The 15,262-nt window shown below is 43.1% G+C and overlaps 1 protein-coding gene across 3 annotated transcripts; it reads right to left on the bottom strand.

Moving 5' to 3' along the window:
• Window positions 1-5,143: 5,143 nt before the first annotated feature.
• Window positions 5,144-13,938, bottom strand: LOC110535439 (palmitoyltransferase ZDHHC20). 3 transcript variants are annotated; one of them, XM_036935125.1, is made up of 14 exons: window positions 13,787-13,938; window positions 13,137-13,163; window positions 12,743-12,837; window positions 12,416-12,536; window positions 12,212-12,281; window positions 12,049-12,081; window positions 11,803-11,923; window positions 11,064-11,099; window positions 10,710-10,842; window positions 10,190-10,316; window positions 9,227-9,316; window positions 8,933-9,058; window positions 8,806-8,853; window positions 5,144-8,717 (listed from the first exon to the last, which is right to left on the bottom strand). In XM_036935125.1, the coding sequence occupies exons 1-13, from the start codon at window positions 13,902-13,904 to the stop codon at window positions 8,844-8,846; spliced, it is 1,107 nt and encodes a 368-aa protein (XP_036791020.1). In that variant the 5' UTR covers window positions 13,905-13,938; the 3' UTR covers window positions 5,144-8,717; window positions 8,806-8,843. The 3 variants fall into 3 exon arrangements, with proteins under 3 accessions (XP_036791020.1, XP_036791019.1, XP_036791021.1); XM_036935124.1 differs by having other exon boundaries at window positions 8,958-9,058; XM_036935126.1 differs by lacking the exon at window positions 11,064-11,099 and having other exon boundaries at window positions 8,958-9,058.
• Between the last annotated feature and the right edge of the window lie 1,324 nt (window positions 13,939-15,262).

Genomic DNA, 15,262 nt, shown 5'->3' with positions numbered 1-15,262 from the left:
AGCAGCTTATACCCCACCAGCTGTTTGTTATTCATGTCGTCGTTTAGCCACAACTCTTTGAAACATACAATATTACTGTTTTTAATGTCTTGTTGGTAGGATATTCTTGATCGTAGCTCATCTATTTTGTTATCCAATGATTGTACGTTGGCTAGTAGGACTGATGGTAGATGCAGATTACCCACTCGCCGTCGGATCCTTACAAGGCACCCCGACGTACGTCCCCGATATCTCTGTCTCTTTGTCATGCGAATCACGGGGATTTGGGCCTTGTCAGGTGTCTCTAGTAAATCCTTCCAGTACGAAATGAGTAATAGCTGTCCTGATATCTAGAAGCTCCTTTAGGTCATCAGAGACTGTGGCAGGAACATTATGTACAAACATTACACTGTTGATTTTATGTGCATTTAAAGGGAAAATTATTAGACCAAATTATTAGACCAAAGGTGAATACACAACACCTGACACAAGACTGAATCCAAACATTACACTGTTGATTTTACAGTGCCTTGCAAAAGTATTCACCCCCCTTGGCGTTTTTTCCTATTTTGTTGCATTACAACCTGTAATTTAAATGGATTTAAAATGTGGATTTTATGTAATAGACATACACAAAATAGTCCAAATTGGTGAAGTGAAATGAAAAAAAGAACTTGTTTCAAAAAATTCAAAAAAATGGAAAAGTGGTGTGTGCATATGTACTGTATTCACCCCCTTTGTTATGAAGCCACTAAATAAGATCAGGTGCAACCAAGATCAGGGTTGGTTATAAAAATAATCAGAGACTTTGAACATCCCACAGTGTACCGGAATATGGCACCACAACAAACCTGCCAAAGATAACTTGTTTTATTTTTGACAATTTTAATTGAAAACAATCACAATAAGGTATTTACGTTGTACCCAGAAATGATTTGATATTGTGATAAAAACGGCTGCATTTTGGACCTGAAACCCTTTACACTCGTACCTGAATATGTGTTGAAAATGGTGCCATAATTTAGAACGTAGTGGCTGTTCCGTAACACCTGCTATTTCTAACTCTGAATGCTCAGCTATGAATAGCCGAGCATTCAGAGTTAGAAATAGCAGGTGTTACTAATTGATTGTTTTCAATTAAAATTGTCAAAAATAAAACAAGTTATCTTTTTATTAAAAAAAAAACATTTTTAGTGGATAGATCAGCTTTAATTTTGCAGATAGACTGTAGCTTCCATCAATGTAATTGTCTATATAATTTCCAATCCCCCATATATTTTTGAGGTAAATATATATATAATATATACTATATACTGTACTGATGGCGCAAAAGCCAGGGAGACATAGTGGAGTGGTAACACGCTGCAAGCAGTTTCTCCCGACGCCACTTGTGTATCCTGCAGCATCCACCAAGAGGCTCTTTCTGCCAAGGGAATGCCTGACAGCTTGAAAGACGTTTTGGACACTACAGGGAAAATGGTTAACTTTGTTATAGCAAGACCACTGAACTCTCGTGCATTTTCTGCACTATGCAATGATTTGGGCAGTGACCATGTAACGCTTTTACAACATACAGAAGTGTGCTGGTTATCAAGGGGAAAAGTACTGACACATTTTTTATTTCTTGAGAGACGAGCTTAAAGTTTTCACTGACCATCATTCTCACTTGTTTGACCGCTTGCATGATGATGAGTTTCTCACACGACTGGCCAATGTTTTTTCTCGCCTGAATGATCTGAATCTAGGATTACAGCGACTCTTCACAACTATATTCAATGTGCGGGACAAAATTGAGGCTATCATTAAGAAGTTGGAGCTGTTCTCTGTCTGCATTAACAAGGACAACACACAGGTCTTTCCATCATTGTATGATTTTTTTTGTGTGCAAATGAACTCAAGCTTACAGACAATGTCAAATGTGATCTAGCAAAACACTTGAGTGAGTTGGGTGCGCAATTACACAGGTACTTTCCCGAAATGGATGACACAAACAATTGGATTCGTTATCCCTTTCATGCCCTGCCTCCAGTCCACTTACCGATATCTGAACTCATCGAAATTGCAACAAGCGGTTCTTTGAAAATTGAATTGAATCAAATCCAGATTTCTGGATCGGGCTGCGCTCAGAGTATCCTGCCTTGGCAAATCGTGCTGTTAAGACACTGATGCCCTTTGCAACCACAGTACCTATGTGAGAGTGGATTCTCAGCCCTCACTACCATGAAAACTAAATACAGGCACAGACCATGTGTGGAACATGATTTAAGACTGGGACTCTCTCCAATACAACCCAACATTGCAGTTATGTGCATCCTTTCAAGCACACCCTTCTCATTAACCTGTGGTGAGTTATTCACCATTTCCGATTAAGTTAAAGTTTTATATGTCAGATGGCTAAATTAAGAGCAAAATTATTGATTATTATTATATTATTATTTGTGCCCTGGTCTTATAAGAGCTCTTTGTCACTTCCCACGAGACAGGTTGTGACAAAGACTCACACTCATTCTTATGTTTAATAATTGTAACATATAATGTGTGTGTGACAAGCTTACAATGATGGCAAAAAAACAACATTTGAGAGTGTGCTGACCCTGGTGCTAGAGCGGGTATGTAGCTGGAGGTTGAATGTTTGAAGGGGTACGGGACTATAAAAAGTTTGGGAACCACTGCTATATACATTTTACAGACACAATGTATTTTACAATAGTTCTATTTTGTTTGCTTTAAGTCCTGGCCTCCACCTCTAACCTCCACCTCCACCAACTAGTTCTGATGTTCATCCAGTTTGATTTAATTTTGCCACATATTTTTAACTGTGCTATTTCACAAAAGTTCTGAACCTATATGAATAGCTTCTTAGCTAAGAGCAATTTCTCAAGCAAGAATTGTGCTAGGATTGCTTGGGAGTGGTCTAAGGAGGGGGAAAATTACAACCAGCTGTTATTAGCAGAGAGGTTTGGAACTCTTTCTTATTTATGTATTAACTCATGGCACCAGGCAGGCCAAAGCTCTTTCAAACAGCTCTTACGCTAAAAGGGCATTATAATCATTTTCAAAATATTATTCCAACCTCACAGTGTGGAAATAAACACAGGATAATCTAGTTTTTAACTGCACTGGGCATTTAACATAATCAGGCAAGTAACACGGTAGCAATCCAGTACAACAGTGTTAGAGGTCTGGAGAGAGGATGATGAGGATCATGATAAAGATGATCAGTGGCACTGCTCTGACTAACCTGGGATGGGTCCCATCGGAAGTGTGTGTGTGTTCTTGCAGATTATGATGAAATTAGAATGATTATGTGTGTGTGTGTGAGTGACTAACCAATGTTGCAATACCAAGACTGACTCCTGTCTACCTTTCACTCTTAAAGATGTGCTCCGGAACTTTGGCAACTAAGTATTTTTGAATCCTCCCGCTTTGGACTAGATATGTCAATGTGTAGTTCATATATGCATAGTCTATGGAAAGAAATACCTCAATTAGCCATTAAATCCCTAGTTTGAAAGCAACTTTTTTGGAAGCTGTGCTGTGCCATTTCCCCCCCACATGGGCCAGCCCCCTAGCAATTTGAGGTCAACCAATGAACTTCGGCCCCTCGCCATATGAGTGACAGCTAGCAAGATGCACATGATGCACATGATGCACACACAACAGAGCGAGAGAAAGAGCAATGAAGTGGTGCACATATGTAATTTAGGCAATTTTTGGGGACCACTCTTGGCTCGTGAGTGTTGCTTTCAGAACTACTGGCTAAAAAGTATATAAAAGTACCAGAGAATTCCAATCTCTTTACAGCAGTGTCAAAACCCTTAAGAGCACCAGAAAACAATGTGCAATTTTCTAGTAGTATGTGAATTACGTGCTGTAAAATAAAATTATTACTTTGCCATGTTACAGTGTATTCAGACCCTTTGACTTTCTCCACATTACAGCCTTATTCTAAAATTGTTTTTTTATTTTTTATGTTGTTTTCCTTCATCAATCTACGCACAATAATGACAAAGCAAAAACAGGTTAAGATTTTACATAAGTATTCAGACCCTTTACTCAGTACTTTGTTGAAGCACCTTTGGCAGCAATTACAGCCTTGAGTCTTTTTGGGTATGACGCTACAAGCTTGGCACATCTGTATTTGGGGAGTTTCTCCCATTCTTCTCTGGAGATCCTCTCAAGCTCTGTCAGGTTGGATGGGGAGCGTCACTGCACAGCTATTTTCAGGTCTCGCCAAAGATTTTAGATCGGGTTCAAGTCCAGGCTCTGGCTGGGCCACTCAAGGACATTCAGAGACTTGTCCCGGAGCCACTCCTGCATTGCCTTGGTTGTGTGCTTAGGGTCGTTGTCCTGTTGAAAGGTGACCATTTGCCATAGTCTGAGGTCCTGAGCGCTCTGAAGCAGGTTTTCATCAAGGATCTCTCTGTACTTTGCTCTGTACATCTTTGCCTCGATCCTGACTCGTCTCCCAGTCTTTGATTCTGAAAAACATCCACAAAGCATGATAATTCCGCCACAGGGCTTCCCGGGTGGCGCAGTGGTCTATGGCACTGCATCGCAGTGCTAGCTGTGCCACCAGAGATTCTGGGTTCGAGCCCAGCCTCTGTCGCAGCTGGCTGCTCCATGGGTCCATTTTTCCATTTAAGAATGATTGGAGGCCTTCAATTGCTGCAGATATTTTTTGGTACCCTTCCCCAGATCTGTGCCTGAACACAATCCTGTCTCAGCGCTCTACGGCCAATTCTTTCAACCTCATGGTTTGGTTTTTGCTCTGACATGCACCTTCAACTGTGGGAGCTTATATAGACAGGTGTGTGCCTTTCCAAATCATGTCCAATCAATTGAATTTACCACAGGCGGACTAAAATCAAGTTGTAGAAACATCTCAAGGATGATCCATGGAGCTCAATGTTAAGTCTCACAGCAAAGGGTCTGATTCCTTATGTAAATAAGGTATTTATTTTATAGTTATGTGCAAAAATTTCTACAAACTTGTTTTCACGTTGACATTACTGTGTATTGAGTGTAAATTGATGAGGGGGAAAAAATGGTTAATTCATTTTAGAATAAGGCTGTGAAGTAACAGAATGTAGAAAAGGGTCTGAATACTTTCCAAATGCACTGTAAATTGTGACTTTCCAAAAGATAATGGAGGCACAGCCTGCAGGTTTTAAAAAACATTTATTGTTATTTTTTTCACGTTAATAGTTTATAGAGGCATGTACTTCATTCACAAAATAGGAACAGGAAAAATTAAAATCAGACAAGAAAAATAGATAGGCTGACACCTTTTTTTTTTTTTTTTTTTACATTATCAATATATATATATATATATTACACACAGTACACTTTGTAAAACATGACATTGAAAAAAATGATAGGTCAAAGCTTGCAATAAGCAGAGTACAAATACATCTGCACTGTACATGCAGAAGACACATGGGTGTGGGTTAGTCAAATCAACCCCCCTAAAATATGACAAGAATGATCCGAATCTTCTTCCGTTTTGACAGGAGTCATTATTGTGGATTCAGGTATAATGGTGGGAACAGTTGATGGAGTCTTGTAGGGTCAAACTAAATGGATCTAGTTGTATAAATAATATGGCTGTTTTAACACCACAACCTCCCATCTATCCCCATAAACACATTTCCAGCTGAGCTCCATGCTGATGAGCCGCATGTTATTTACACAGACTTTGATCAAAATCTAATGTAAAGGCCACGTATGTTTAATGAAGTGTATTCTCCCAGAATTAAAACAGAGCACTCCAATTAATGTCAAACAACGAGTTCTTAGTCTCTGGGTCAAGTAGTTCAGAGTGTAGCTGTAAGTAAATCTATTAGGTAGAAAAAATAGTGACCATATGAAAAGAAACAGCATTTTAATTATGGGTTCTAGAACACAAAGTGTAGAACACAGGGATAACTATTCAGAGTTCCAGCAGAGTGAATTTATAAACCTTGTCCGGTAGCAACTTTACCTCAGTATAACCAAGGTCACCATTCTGAGTGAAATAATCCTGTCTCGGGTTCATTGGTTTATGAGGGAGGAGCTAAACAAACAATGACCATCGCCGGGGTCAGGAGTTCAAACTAGAATGAAAGAACAACTAGAGGAGGTTCAAAAGGCCTCATTCCAAATTGGATCCCTTGCCACTCAACCAAGAGCACTTGTCGAGATGCAAAGGACTGGATAGGTATAAGCAATATGGTGGTAGCTTTTCACCATATTGCTTATACCTATCCAATCGTTCCAGAATTACACAAGAACCTAGAGGTAGGGGTTCCATAACTGTAGAAAATATCATCATTATCCCTCCTTATTACATTCAGAACTTAAACCACAATATGCAATGACACACACCCCTATGCCTACAACTATCTTAACCCACACCTCTGGTCTGTAAACTTGTACATTGCTATGGCCAGGAGTAATCTACGGGAAATGTCCTATATCACTACCTTTATAACGGTTGTCTTCACTTTTGACTTCAACTGAGGATAAAACTGTAAAGTTTTGAAACGCTTTTCCATTTATCTAAAACCAGTTGAGGAAAATATGCCCCCCCCCCCACAGATTCTGTCCACCCCCGTCACTGACAGATTCTGTCCACCCCCGTCACTGACAGATTCTGTCCACCCCCGTCACTGACAGATTCTGTCCACCCCCGTCACTGACAGATTCTGTCCACCCCCGTCACTGACAGATTCTGTCCACCCCCGTCACTGACAGATTCTGTCCACCCCCGTCACTGACAGATTCTGTCCACCCCCGTCACTGACAGATTCTGTCCACCCCCGTCACTGACAGATTCTGTCCACCCCCGTCACTGACAGATTCTGTCCACCCCCGTCACTGACAGATTCTGTCCACCCCCGTCACTGACAGATTCTGTCCACCCCCGTCACTGACACCTTCCAATCACAGCTGTTTTGACACATGGACACACTACACCACCACCTCACAGTTCACGCAAACTGAGCCCCGAACACTTTCACATCACAGGGAATCTTACTGCATATAATACATACTGGTCCACTTTAGACCTAAACTGTGAGGCACCTCGTTTTGGAGGAACAACAAGTACTGTACAACAGAAGGTCGCTAGACAGCTGAGAGGTGTCACCACCTGCTGGCCAGCATCAGTACCGCAGGGTGGCCAAGCCTCAACAGTTAGGCACTGGGCACATATGGGTAAACCTTAAAAACATCAAGTCACAACGATAAGCAGTTAAATTTGGTTTCCATGACACAGGCCAATGACGTGAGAGCAGAGATGTATCAAGCATAGAACTAGAATGACTAGAATACTAAAATGGACATTCCCATTCAATGGTCTATGATTCTAATTCTATGGCATCTGGTGTTGTAAACACTCCCAGTTCAGAGGTCAGAGCAGCTGATTGGTCAGCCCTTTATTTGGCAATGAATGGTGACCTCGGGCTGATCTCAAATCACAGCCTATTCCCCATTTAACAAACAAGTTTAACCACAAACCCTACACAGCTCTGGTCAAAAGTACACTATATGGAGAAATAGGGTGTAATTTCAGACACAGCCTTCGTAAAAAGTGATGTTCAAGGTTGTAGTCTCTGATGCGTTAAAAATAATCATTGATCAACGTGTAATAACTTGACCATGAGCTAGAACTGGTTGAGGAGCTTGAGGCTATACTGTATACTCTCACATAAGACACCCTTCAGCAGCTTGGGAATGAATGTAAACCAAACTATCAATCCATCCATCAACTAACATCTGAAGCTGATCCTTCTAGGTTGTTAGCTACAGCAAGCACCTGCATGCACGCACACACACACACTCTCTCTCTCTGTCCTAACAAATCTGCCTACATACACACTCATGCAGACACTCCCTCTTTCCCTCTCTTCACAAATCTGACTACACACACACCCACTCAAGGACACACCTTTCTTAATCTGTTTTTGGACATGAAGAATGCAGAACATGATGGATAATAAAATGTAATCTTGAGAGTGCAAATGCGCCATGTTGTGTGATGACATGATCAAAACCCGGTTGGAGACCCCCCATTTCACTTTAAAATTGGTTCAGTCCAGCATCCCCTCCAATGGGTCTTCTTTGTATAGTCCAGGTTGTCTTTTAGGCACCCTTTGTAACGTCTATCGATAGTACAAACAAACACCCCTAAATTATTTGTAAACAAAATTAGGTTTCTTGGTGATATCTTCCAGCTTCATAACATCCATTTTATAAACGTTGGGTGAAAAATCTGTACAAAATTATTATGTCCCAGTACCTCCCAGCTCAGATTTCGTCTTCTCCCAGTCCAGGTCCTTCCTCAGCCCTGGTCCATTTAACACCCAGTCTGTCAGCTTTTGGCACAGGCATTCTCCTCCACTCTGAAGTGTGAAGACTGATTACTATTCCTGCCATCATCAAATGATGCTGAGATCCATTAACAGTCCTGGGTGGACAATCGGGCCACAGTCAACTAAAATAAAAATATGCTTACAGTAGGCTGTGCGTGGTTCTTCTGTGCAACTGCATAAATAGTTGTGTGTGTAACTTTCTGATGATTAAAAGACAAGGCTACATCTATGGTGATGCGTGAAAGGAGTCCGTTTCCATGGTTATGCTGAGTGTGACATTTTCGGAACTACAGGGACGCGTTGGGAGACTGTTTCCATGGTGCCAAAAAAAAGAAAAAATGGTGGTATACTTAAGGCATCATATTAGATGGCTGGTTTCTTCTCCTGGGAAGAGACAGAGATACATTTAGTTGATTAAATCTAGCCTCATAGAAGACAGATGTAGTCAGGGGCAGAACTTGTGCTGGCTCACCTTGTTATGACTCCCTCTCCATGATGATTGTGATGGTCTCACTCCCAGCTGTAACACAGAGGTCAGATGTCTTTATGACCAAAACTATCCATTAGCTACCATCAATACCATTCAGAGCAGAACCTACCGATCAATTGTGAGCAGATACCTACTGTCATTCTCCAGGTGTTCTGTGACGTTGTTGGCATGCTGCTCGTTGCCAAGGAGATGGTTCTGAGACTCGCTGAGAGGACTGGCCGGGACGTCTTCAATACTGGGAAGAAAATAATCTATTTAAAAACATCTGATTGATAATGCATTACTGAACATGTTTAGATCATATTTGATGATATGTCAAATAGAAGTTCTCAGGTTTCAGCTTAATCTTAAATCTGACAGCCGTTTGTTGGCATTGATGGAACTATTGATCATATTTTATTACCTTTTATTGGCCTCTGGTTGCAAGCTGACTGTGGGCTGTTCTGGGTCAATGTTGACAAGCCGTGATGGGAACGTCAGTCCATCACCCTGACTGTATCACATCACATGACTCAGTATCACATCACACCACACGACTCAGTATCACACCACACGACTCAGTATCACACCACACGACTCAGTATCACACCACACGACTCAGTATCACACCGTATCACACCACACGACTCAGTATCACACCGTATCACAACACACGACTCAGTATCACACCGTATCACAACACACGACTCAGTATCACAACACACGACTCAGTATCACAACACACGACTCAGTATCACAACACACGACTCAGTATCACAACACACGACTCAGTATCACAACACACGACTCAGTATCACAACACACGACTCAGTATCACAACACACGACTCAGTATCACAACACACGACTCAGTATCACAACACACGACTCAGTATCACAACACACGACTCAGTATCACAACACACGACTCAGTATCACAACACACGACTCAGTATCACAACACACGACTCAGTATCACATCACACCGTATCACACCGCACCGTATCACATCACACCGTATCACATCACACCGTATCACACCACACCACACCACACAGTATCACATCACACCGTATCACATCACACCGTATCACACCACACAGTATCACACCACACCGTATCACACCACACCATATCACACCACACCACACAGTATAACAACACACCACACCGTATCACACCACACCACATAGTATCACAACACATCACACCGTATCACACCACACCACACAGTATCACAACACATCACACAGTATTACAACACATGACTCAGTATCACATCACACCGTATCACATCACACCGTATCACATCACACCGTATGATTAGAGACTGGAACTGGAAGGGTTAGAGACTGGAACTCTGGGTTAGAGACATCCCTCACACTAACCTGGTGAAGATGGGTAGCAGCCAGAACTTCCTCTTGTCTCCAAACACCTGGGCGATGTTCTTCCCAAAGCCCAGAGAGAAACCGTTCTTATCAGAACCTGTTCTGAACACTGGAGCCCTGAATGCCTCTGAGGGAGAGGGGGGGGGGGGGGTGTAGAGAGAGGTAGAGGGGGATAGATGGGGAGTGAGAGAAAGAGAGAGGGGGTAGAGGGTGAGGGGGTGAGTGTCTGAGGAGCAAATGAGTGTGTGTTGCGGGACTGTGTGAGTTATTTATATTTTAACATTTACTTAACTAAGCAAGTAAAGTTAAGAACAAATGATTATTTACGACGGCCTACCCCAGCCAAACAGGGACGACGCTAGACCAATTGTGTGCCGCCCTATGGGACTTCCAATCACGTGATACTGGAATCGAACCAGGGTCTGTAGTGACACCTCTAGCATTGAGATGCAGTGCCTTAGACCGCTGCGCCACTTGGGAGCCCTTAAAAAAAGAGTGCGTGTGGGACTGTGTGTGTTACCTATGGTGGACCGGTTCTTCCCTACGAGCCACAGGTGGTAGCTGAAGAGGGAGAGAATGCTGATGCAGAACATGGCCGCCACAAAAAAGAGAAACAAGACATGGAATTTGGCGTGAGTGTCTGGCAGCTCATTCTGGGGAGGAGAGGAGAAGAGAAAAAGAGAGAGAGGGAGAGTCAATGTCAAAAACCACATGGAGGGAGGGGTGGGGGTGAGAGAGCGGGAGAGAGGCAGGGCGCCTTGATAACCACGTCAACACAACAAAACACAGCAAACACACAACGCCATCACACAACATCCACAGGTGCACTTCATGCCCTGCAACAGCTACACTAAGGCTCTGGAGGCTGGGTTACCTTGGGGCAGTTCTCTGCCGATTTCCTCCGGCAAAGCTTTAGTACAAACAGAGACAAGACTGTTAGACACCAGGAGAGGTCAGACGGAGGGAGAGAAAGGTAGAGATTGAGGGGGAGGTGGTGAAGTGTTGGAAAATGGTTCAGGGATCATATAGGAGTCACCTGGAGTGAAATAAAACGAGGTGGAAGAAAGAGAAAGTGTATTAAAAGAGGACAGAGGAGCAGGCAGAGTCAGGGCTGGTGAGATGGCATGGACAAGAGGACATGGTAGAAATGAACAGAGAGAGAGTGGGGTAGACAGAACAATAATAATGTGTGTGAGGAAAAGAGGGGGGTCAGAGGGAGAGCAAAATGCGAAAAGCTGGGAGGGAGGCCAAGAACTAAGAGAACAAGGAGCGGAAGGCGGGCGGGCGGGGGGGGGGACAAAAGAAAGAAAGAGAAAGAGGGAGCTGCATAACAGTGAAGCAGTACAGCTGTGAGGCCACAGTGTTAAGCAGCAGGATGTGGGACAATCCAAGCGGTTACAACAAACACAAATAGTAGCATTTAACACACACACACACACACACACACACACACACAGTGTAGGAAATGCTACAGTATCTTATATGTGGGAAAAAGCACGCACACACACCCACATCTGCAGCATTGAATGTATGGGTGGGTGGGGAATAACAAGACTAAAGCAGTGGATGCCAGAACAGATGCAGGCTGCAGTGAATGTGAGACCATTACTCACTGTCCAGAACTTGATGAAATACTGCAGTACGGTGGCTGCAATGAACAAACAGTACACCAGAGAGTAGCACAGGAACAGAATAAAGAATTTGTAGTTGGAGAATCCCACACAGTTGTTCACCCTGAGAGAGAAAGGAGAGAGAGAAAGAGAGAGAGGAGACAAAAAGTAAGTTGAGTTATGATCATACTTCCTCAGAACATTAGAATACTTTGATCTACTGTGGACGTGAGGAAACAGACAACATACCAGGGGCAGTGATGGTCCATCTTCAGCACACACCTAATACATGGAAGAAGAGAGAAGAGGAGTGAATGAAGAAGAATGAAAAAAAAAAATCAGAATCAGGCCTTTCAACAGGAAAAGCAAGACTGGAAGAGAGAGGAGAGGAGACAGGAAATAGCAGACTCACATGTCGCAGGCAGAACAGTGGTGGCAGCGGTCTGGTTTAATCACCTGACACCGGTCACAGTAGCGGATCGCTGTACACAACACATTAAACCAACTGATAAGCTACACACTCAACGGGCCAGGGCTGGATCAATCAACTGGGAGAGAGACAGACAGACAGACACACACACACAAACATAGATAGACAAGACAGATAGAGACAGACCTCCAGCCCCGGTGCGTGTGTAGAGGGGCAGGTTAGCGGCAGCCCTCCACAGGATCTCCTGCTGCGACTCTGGTCTCTCCTCCTTCACATACTGCTCCTTCTCTGCCTTAGGCAGGCAGAACTAACAGGAGAGAAAGATGGCAGAGAGAGAGGAGAGATAAACAAAACAGACACAGGAAAAAAACTTCAATTATAGTTAGTCCCTTAGCAACATTGTCCATCCACCTGTGTCATTGGAATAAATCTACTCATAGACATCTATCCAGTGAAGCTGTGAGCTACAGCCTTGTAGATGTTTCAGGGCAGGTATCTAAAAAGGCAGGGTACCTCTTTGGAGGGGTTGGCTGGTCTGGTGAAGATGGTCTTCCAGTAGGACCACACAAACATGACGAAGGACAGATGGAAGAACACCATGTAGATGACTGTAAGAGACACACAGACAGAGTCAGAGACACATTCACACCTGGCTTTAACATAGCAGATATTCATATTTTGACTATCTGCACATGCATAGGTCAAGTGTAAGGGCGCAATTTAGTAGTGTCTACAGTGTGTATGTGTGTTTACGTGTGTCCAAATTGAGCCCAGTCCAGCCAGAGTAAATAAAACTAACTTCAGCCATGGCCCTTGAGCAACAATCCCAATGAGCAGCAAATGGGCCCATGTCAGTAAAAGCCAATCAACCAGTAGAAATCCATCCCATCCAATAGCCACTACTTACTCTTTTCTGCTATGCTGGGGATGGTGACTGCAGGGGGGAAGGAGATAAAATAATGTTACGTTTGCATCTGGTGTATGTTGTGGGTGTCAGACATACTGTATGCAGCTAGCAACAACAAGACACATTCCTGTGGACATTGAGCCCTTCAACATTATTTTTCTGGCATTCCTGGCACGCTTTCACCTGTCCAGTTCTTGGACATCAATGCAGAGGAAGGAGAGGGAAGCCACGCCCACTTGAAACAAATAATAAGCATTCTTTATCTTTGCTTCTTCGTCTTTTACTTAGGTACATTGTTGCAGGTAGAAAATAATGTGAACAATTCTCTACATCTGGCAAGATGTCGACAGAATAACAGATAACGGAGGTTGGTAGGCTATCGTTGTACCAATGTATGATAGCTTTTAATGAAGTGCTAAAATTGAACAGTTTAATTCGCTAGCTAGCTAACGGGTAGCTACATAAACAGATTATTTGGCTAGTTATAGCGCTACATTGGCAAGATCAAACTAGCTAACTAGCCAAGCCTTTGTTATCTAGCAGCAGTCGCTCCATTCACTTCCTGTGGCCAGCTAACGTTAGCTAGCTAGCACAAATATCAACCATAACACAACGACACTCGCAGTGAAAAGCATTTTTTTTATACTTACAAATGCAGAGTTCTACGACGTACGCATAGTAAGACCAACATACGACTAGGGCGATAAAAATCACAGGTATCCAAGCTAAGCCCCGTTGACAGCATCTCAATACGTGGGTGGGCGCCATCTTTACTCTTCCACCAAACCGAAGGGAGTGTTTGCGTGACGTCACGTACCAAACTCCCATGTGCAATTCCCTTCGTCTCCCGGTAGAGTGCGCAAGTGTCCCACACTTGCAAGTGCAGTCCAAACAGCAAAGCTGGCCTGGACAGCCAACTAGTTGTTTTCCTGCCCCTAAAGTGGGGCTGTAGTGGAGCAGGTTGAGAGCTTCAAGTTCCTTGGTGTTCACATCAAAAACAAGCTATCGTGGTCCAAACACACTAAGACAGTCATAAAGAGGGCACGTCAAAGCCTATTCCCCCTCAGGAGACTGAAAAGATTTGGCATAGGTCCTCAGACCCTCAAAAAGTTATACAGCTGCACCATCGAGAGCATCCTGACTTGTTGCATCACTGCCTGGTATGGCAACTGCTCGGCCTCCGACCTCAAGGCACTACAGAGGGTAGTGCGTATGGCCCAGTTCCTCTCTGGGGCTAAATTTCCTGCCATCCAGGACCTCTATACCAGGCGGTGTCAGAGGAAGGCCCTAAAAATGGTCAAGGACTCAAGCCACCCCAGTCATAGACTGTTCTCTCTGCTACCGCACGGCAAGCGATACCGGAGCGCCAAGTCTAGGTCCAAAACGCTTCTTAACAGCTTCTACCCCAAGCGATAAGAATCCTGAACACACTAATCAAATTGCTACCCCAGACTATTTGTATTGTCCACCCTCCCCCTCACACTCTTTTACGATGCTGCTACTCTCTGTTTACTATTTATGCATAGTCACTTTAACTCTACCTACAAGTACATATTACCTCAGTTACCTTGACTAACCGGTGCCCCCACACATTTACTCTGTACCGGTACCCCCTGTATATAGCCTCGCTATTGTTAATTTACTGCTGCTCTTTAATTATTTGTTACTTTTATTTTTTACTCAACACTTATTTTTCTTAAAACTGCATTGTTGGTTAAGGGCTTGTAAGTAAGCATTTCACTGTAAGGTCTACTACACCTGTTGTATTCGGCGCATGTGACAAATAACAATTGATTTGATTTCAACAGAGCGACAAATGTTTATTTTATTGTAGGCTATATCATTCGATTAAATTGCTTCTTATGGTAGTTGCATCTATATTTAAGTGACTGCAGAAGTGTGTGTGTGCCTGTATGTGTGTTTTACAGGCAAGAACATTACTGAACCTGCCATGAGTACCACCTTTTCTTTTCAGATTCACTCACTGTAATACACTTTGGATTTTTTATTGCAAAAAGTAAACACTTTCTCCATGTAGCCTACCTACAGTTGAAGTCGGACATTTACGTACACCTTAGCCAAATTCATGGAATTAAACTCAGTTTTTCACAATTCCTGACATTTAA

The sequence above is a fragment of the Oncorhynchus mykiss genome, chromosome 11, assembly GCF_013265735.2.
Source record: "Oncorhynchus mykiss isolate Arlee chromosome 11, USDA_OmykA_1.1, whole genome shotgun sequence".
NCBI classification, from domain to species: Eukaryota; Metazoa; Chordata; class Actinopteri; order Salmoniformes; family Salmonidae; genus Oncorhynchus; species Oncorhynchus mykiss.
Note: the sequence above shows the minus strand (reverse complement) of the source record. Positions and strands in the feature narration are given on the sequence as shown.

Coding starts and splice junctions, on each gene's coding strand:
- LOC110535439 (XM_036935124.1), bottom strand. CDS start 13,904: ATGGCGCCCACCCACGTATTGAGATGCTGTCAACGGGGCTTAGCTTGG. Junction 11,100..11,802: donor ATTTCATCAAGTTCTGGACA/GTGAGTAATGGT, acceptor TTTGTACTAAAG/CTTTGCCGGAGGAAATCGGC. Junction 10,317..10,709: donor GAAGAACCGGTCCACCATAG/GTAACACACACA, acceptor CCTCTCCCTCAG/AGGCATTCAGGGCTCCAGTG.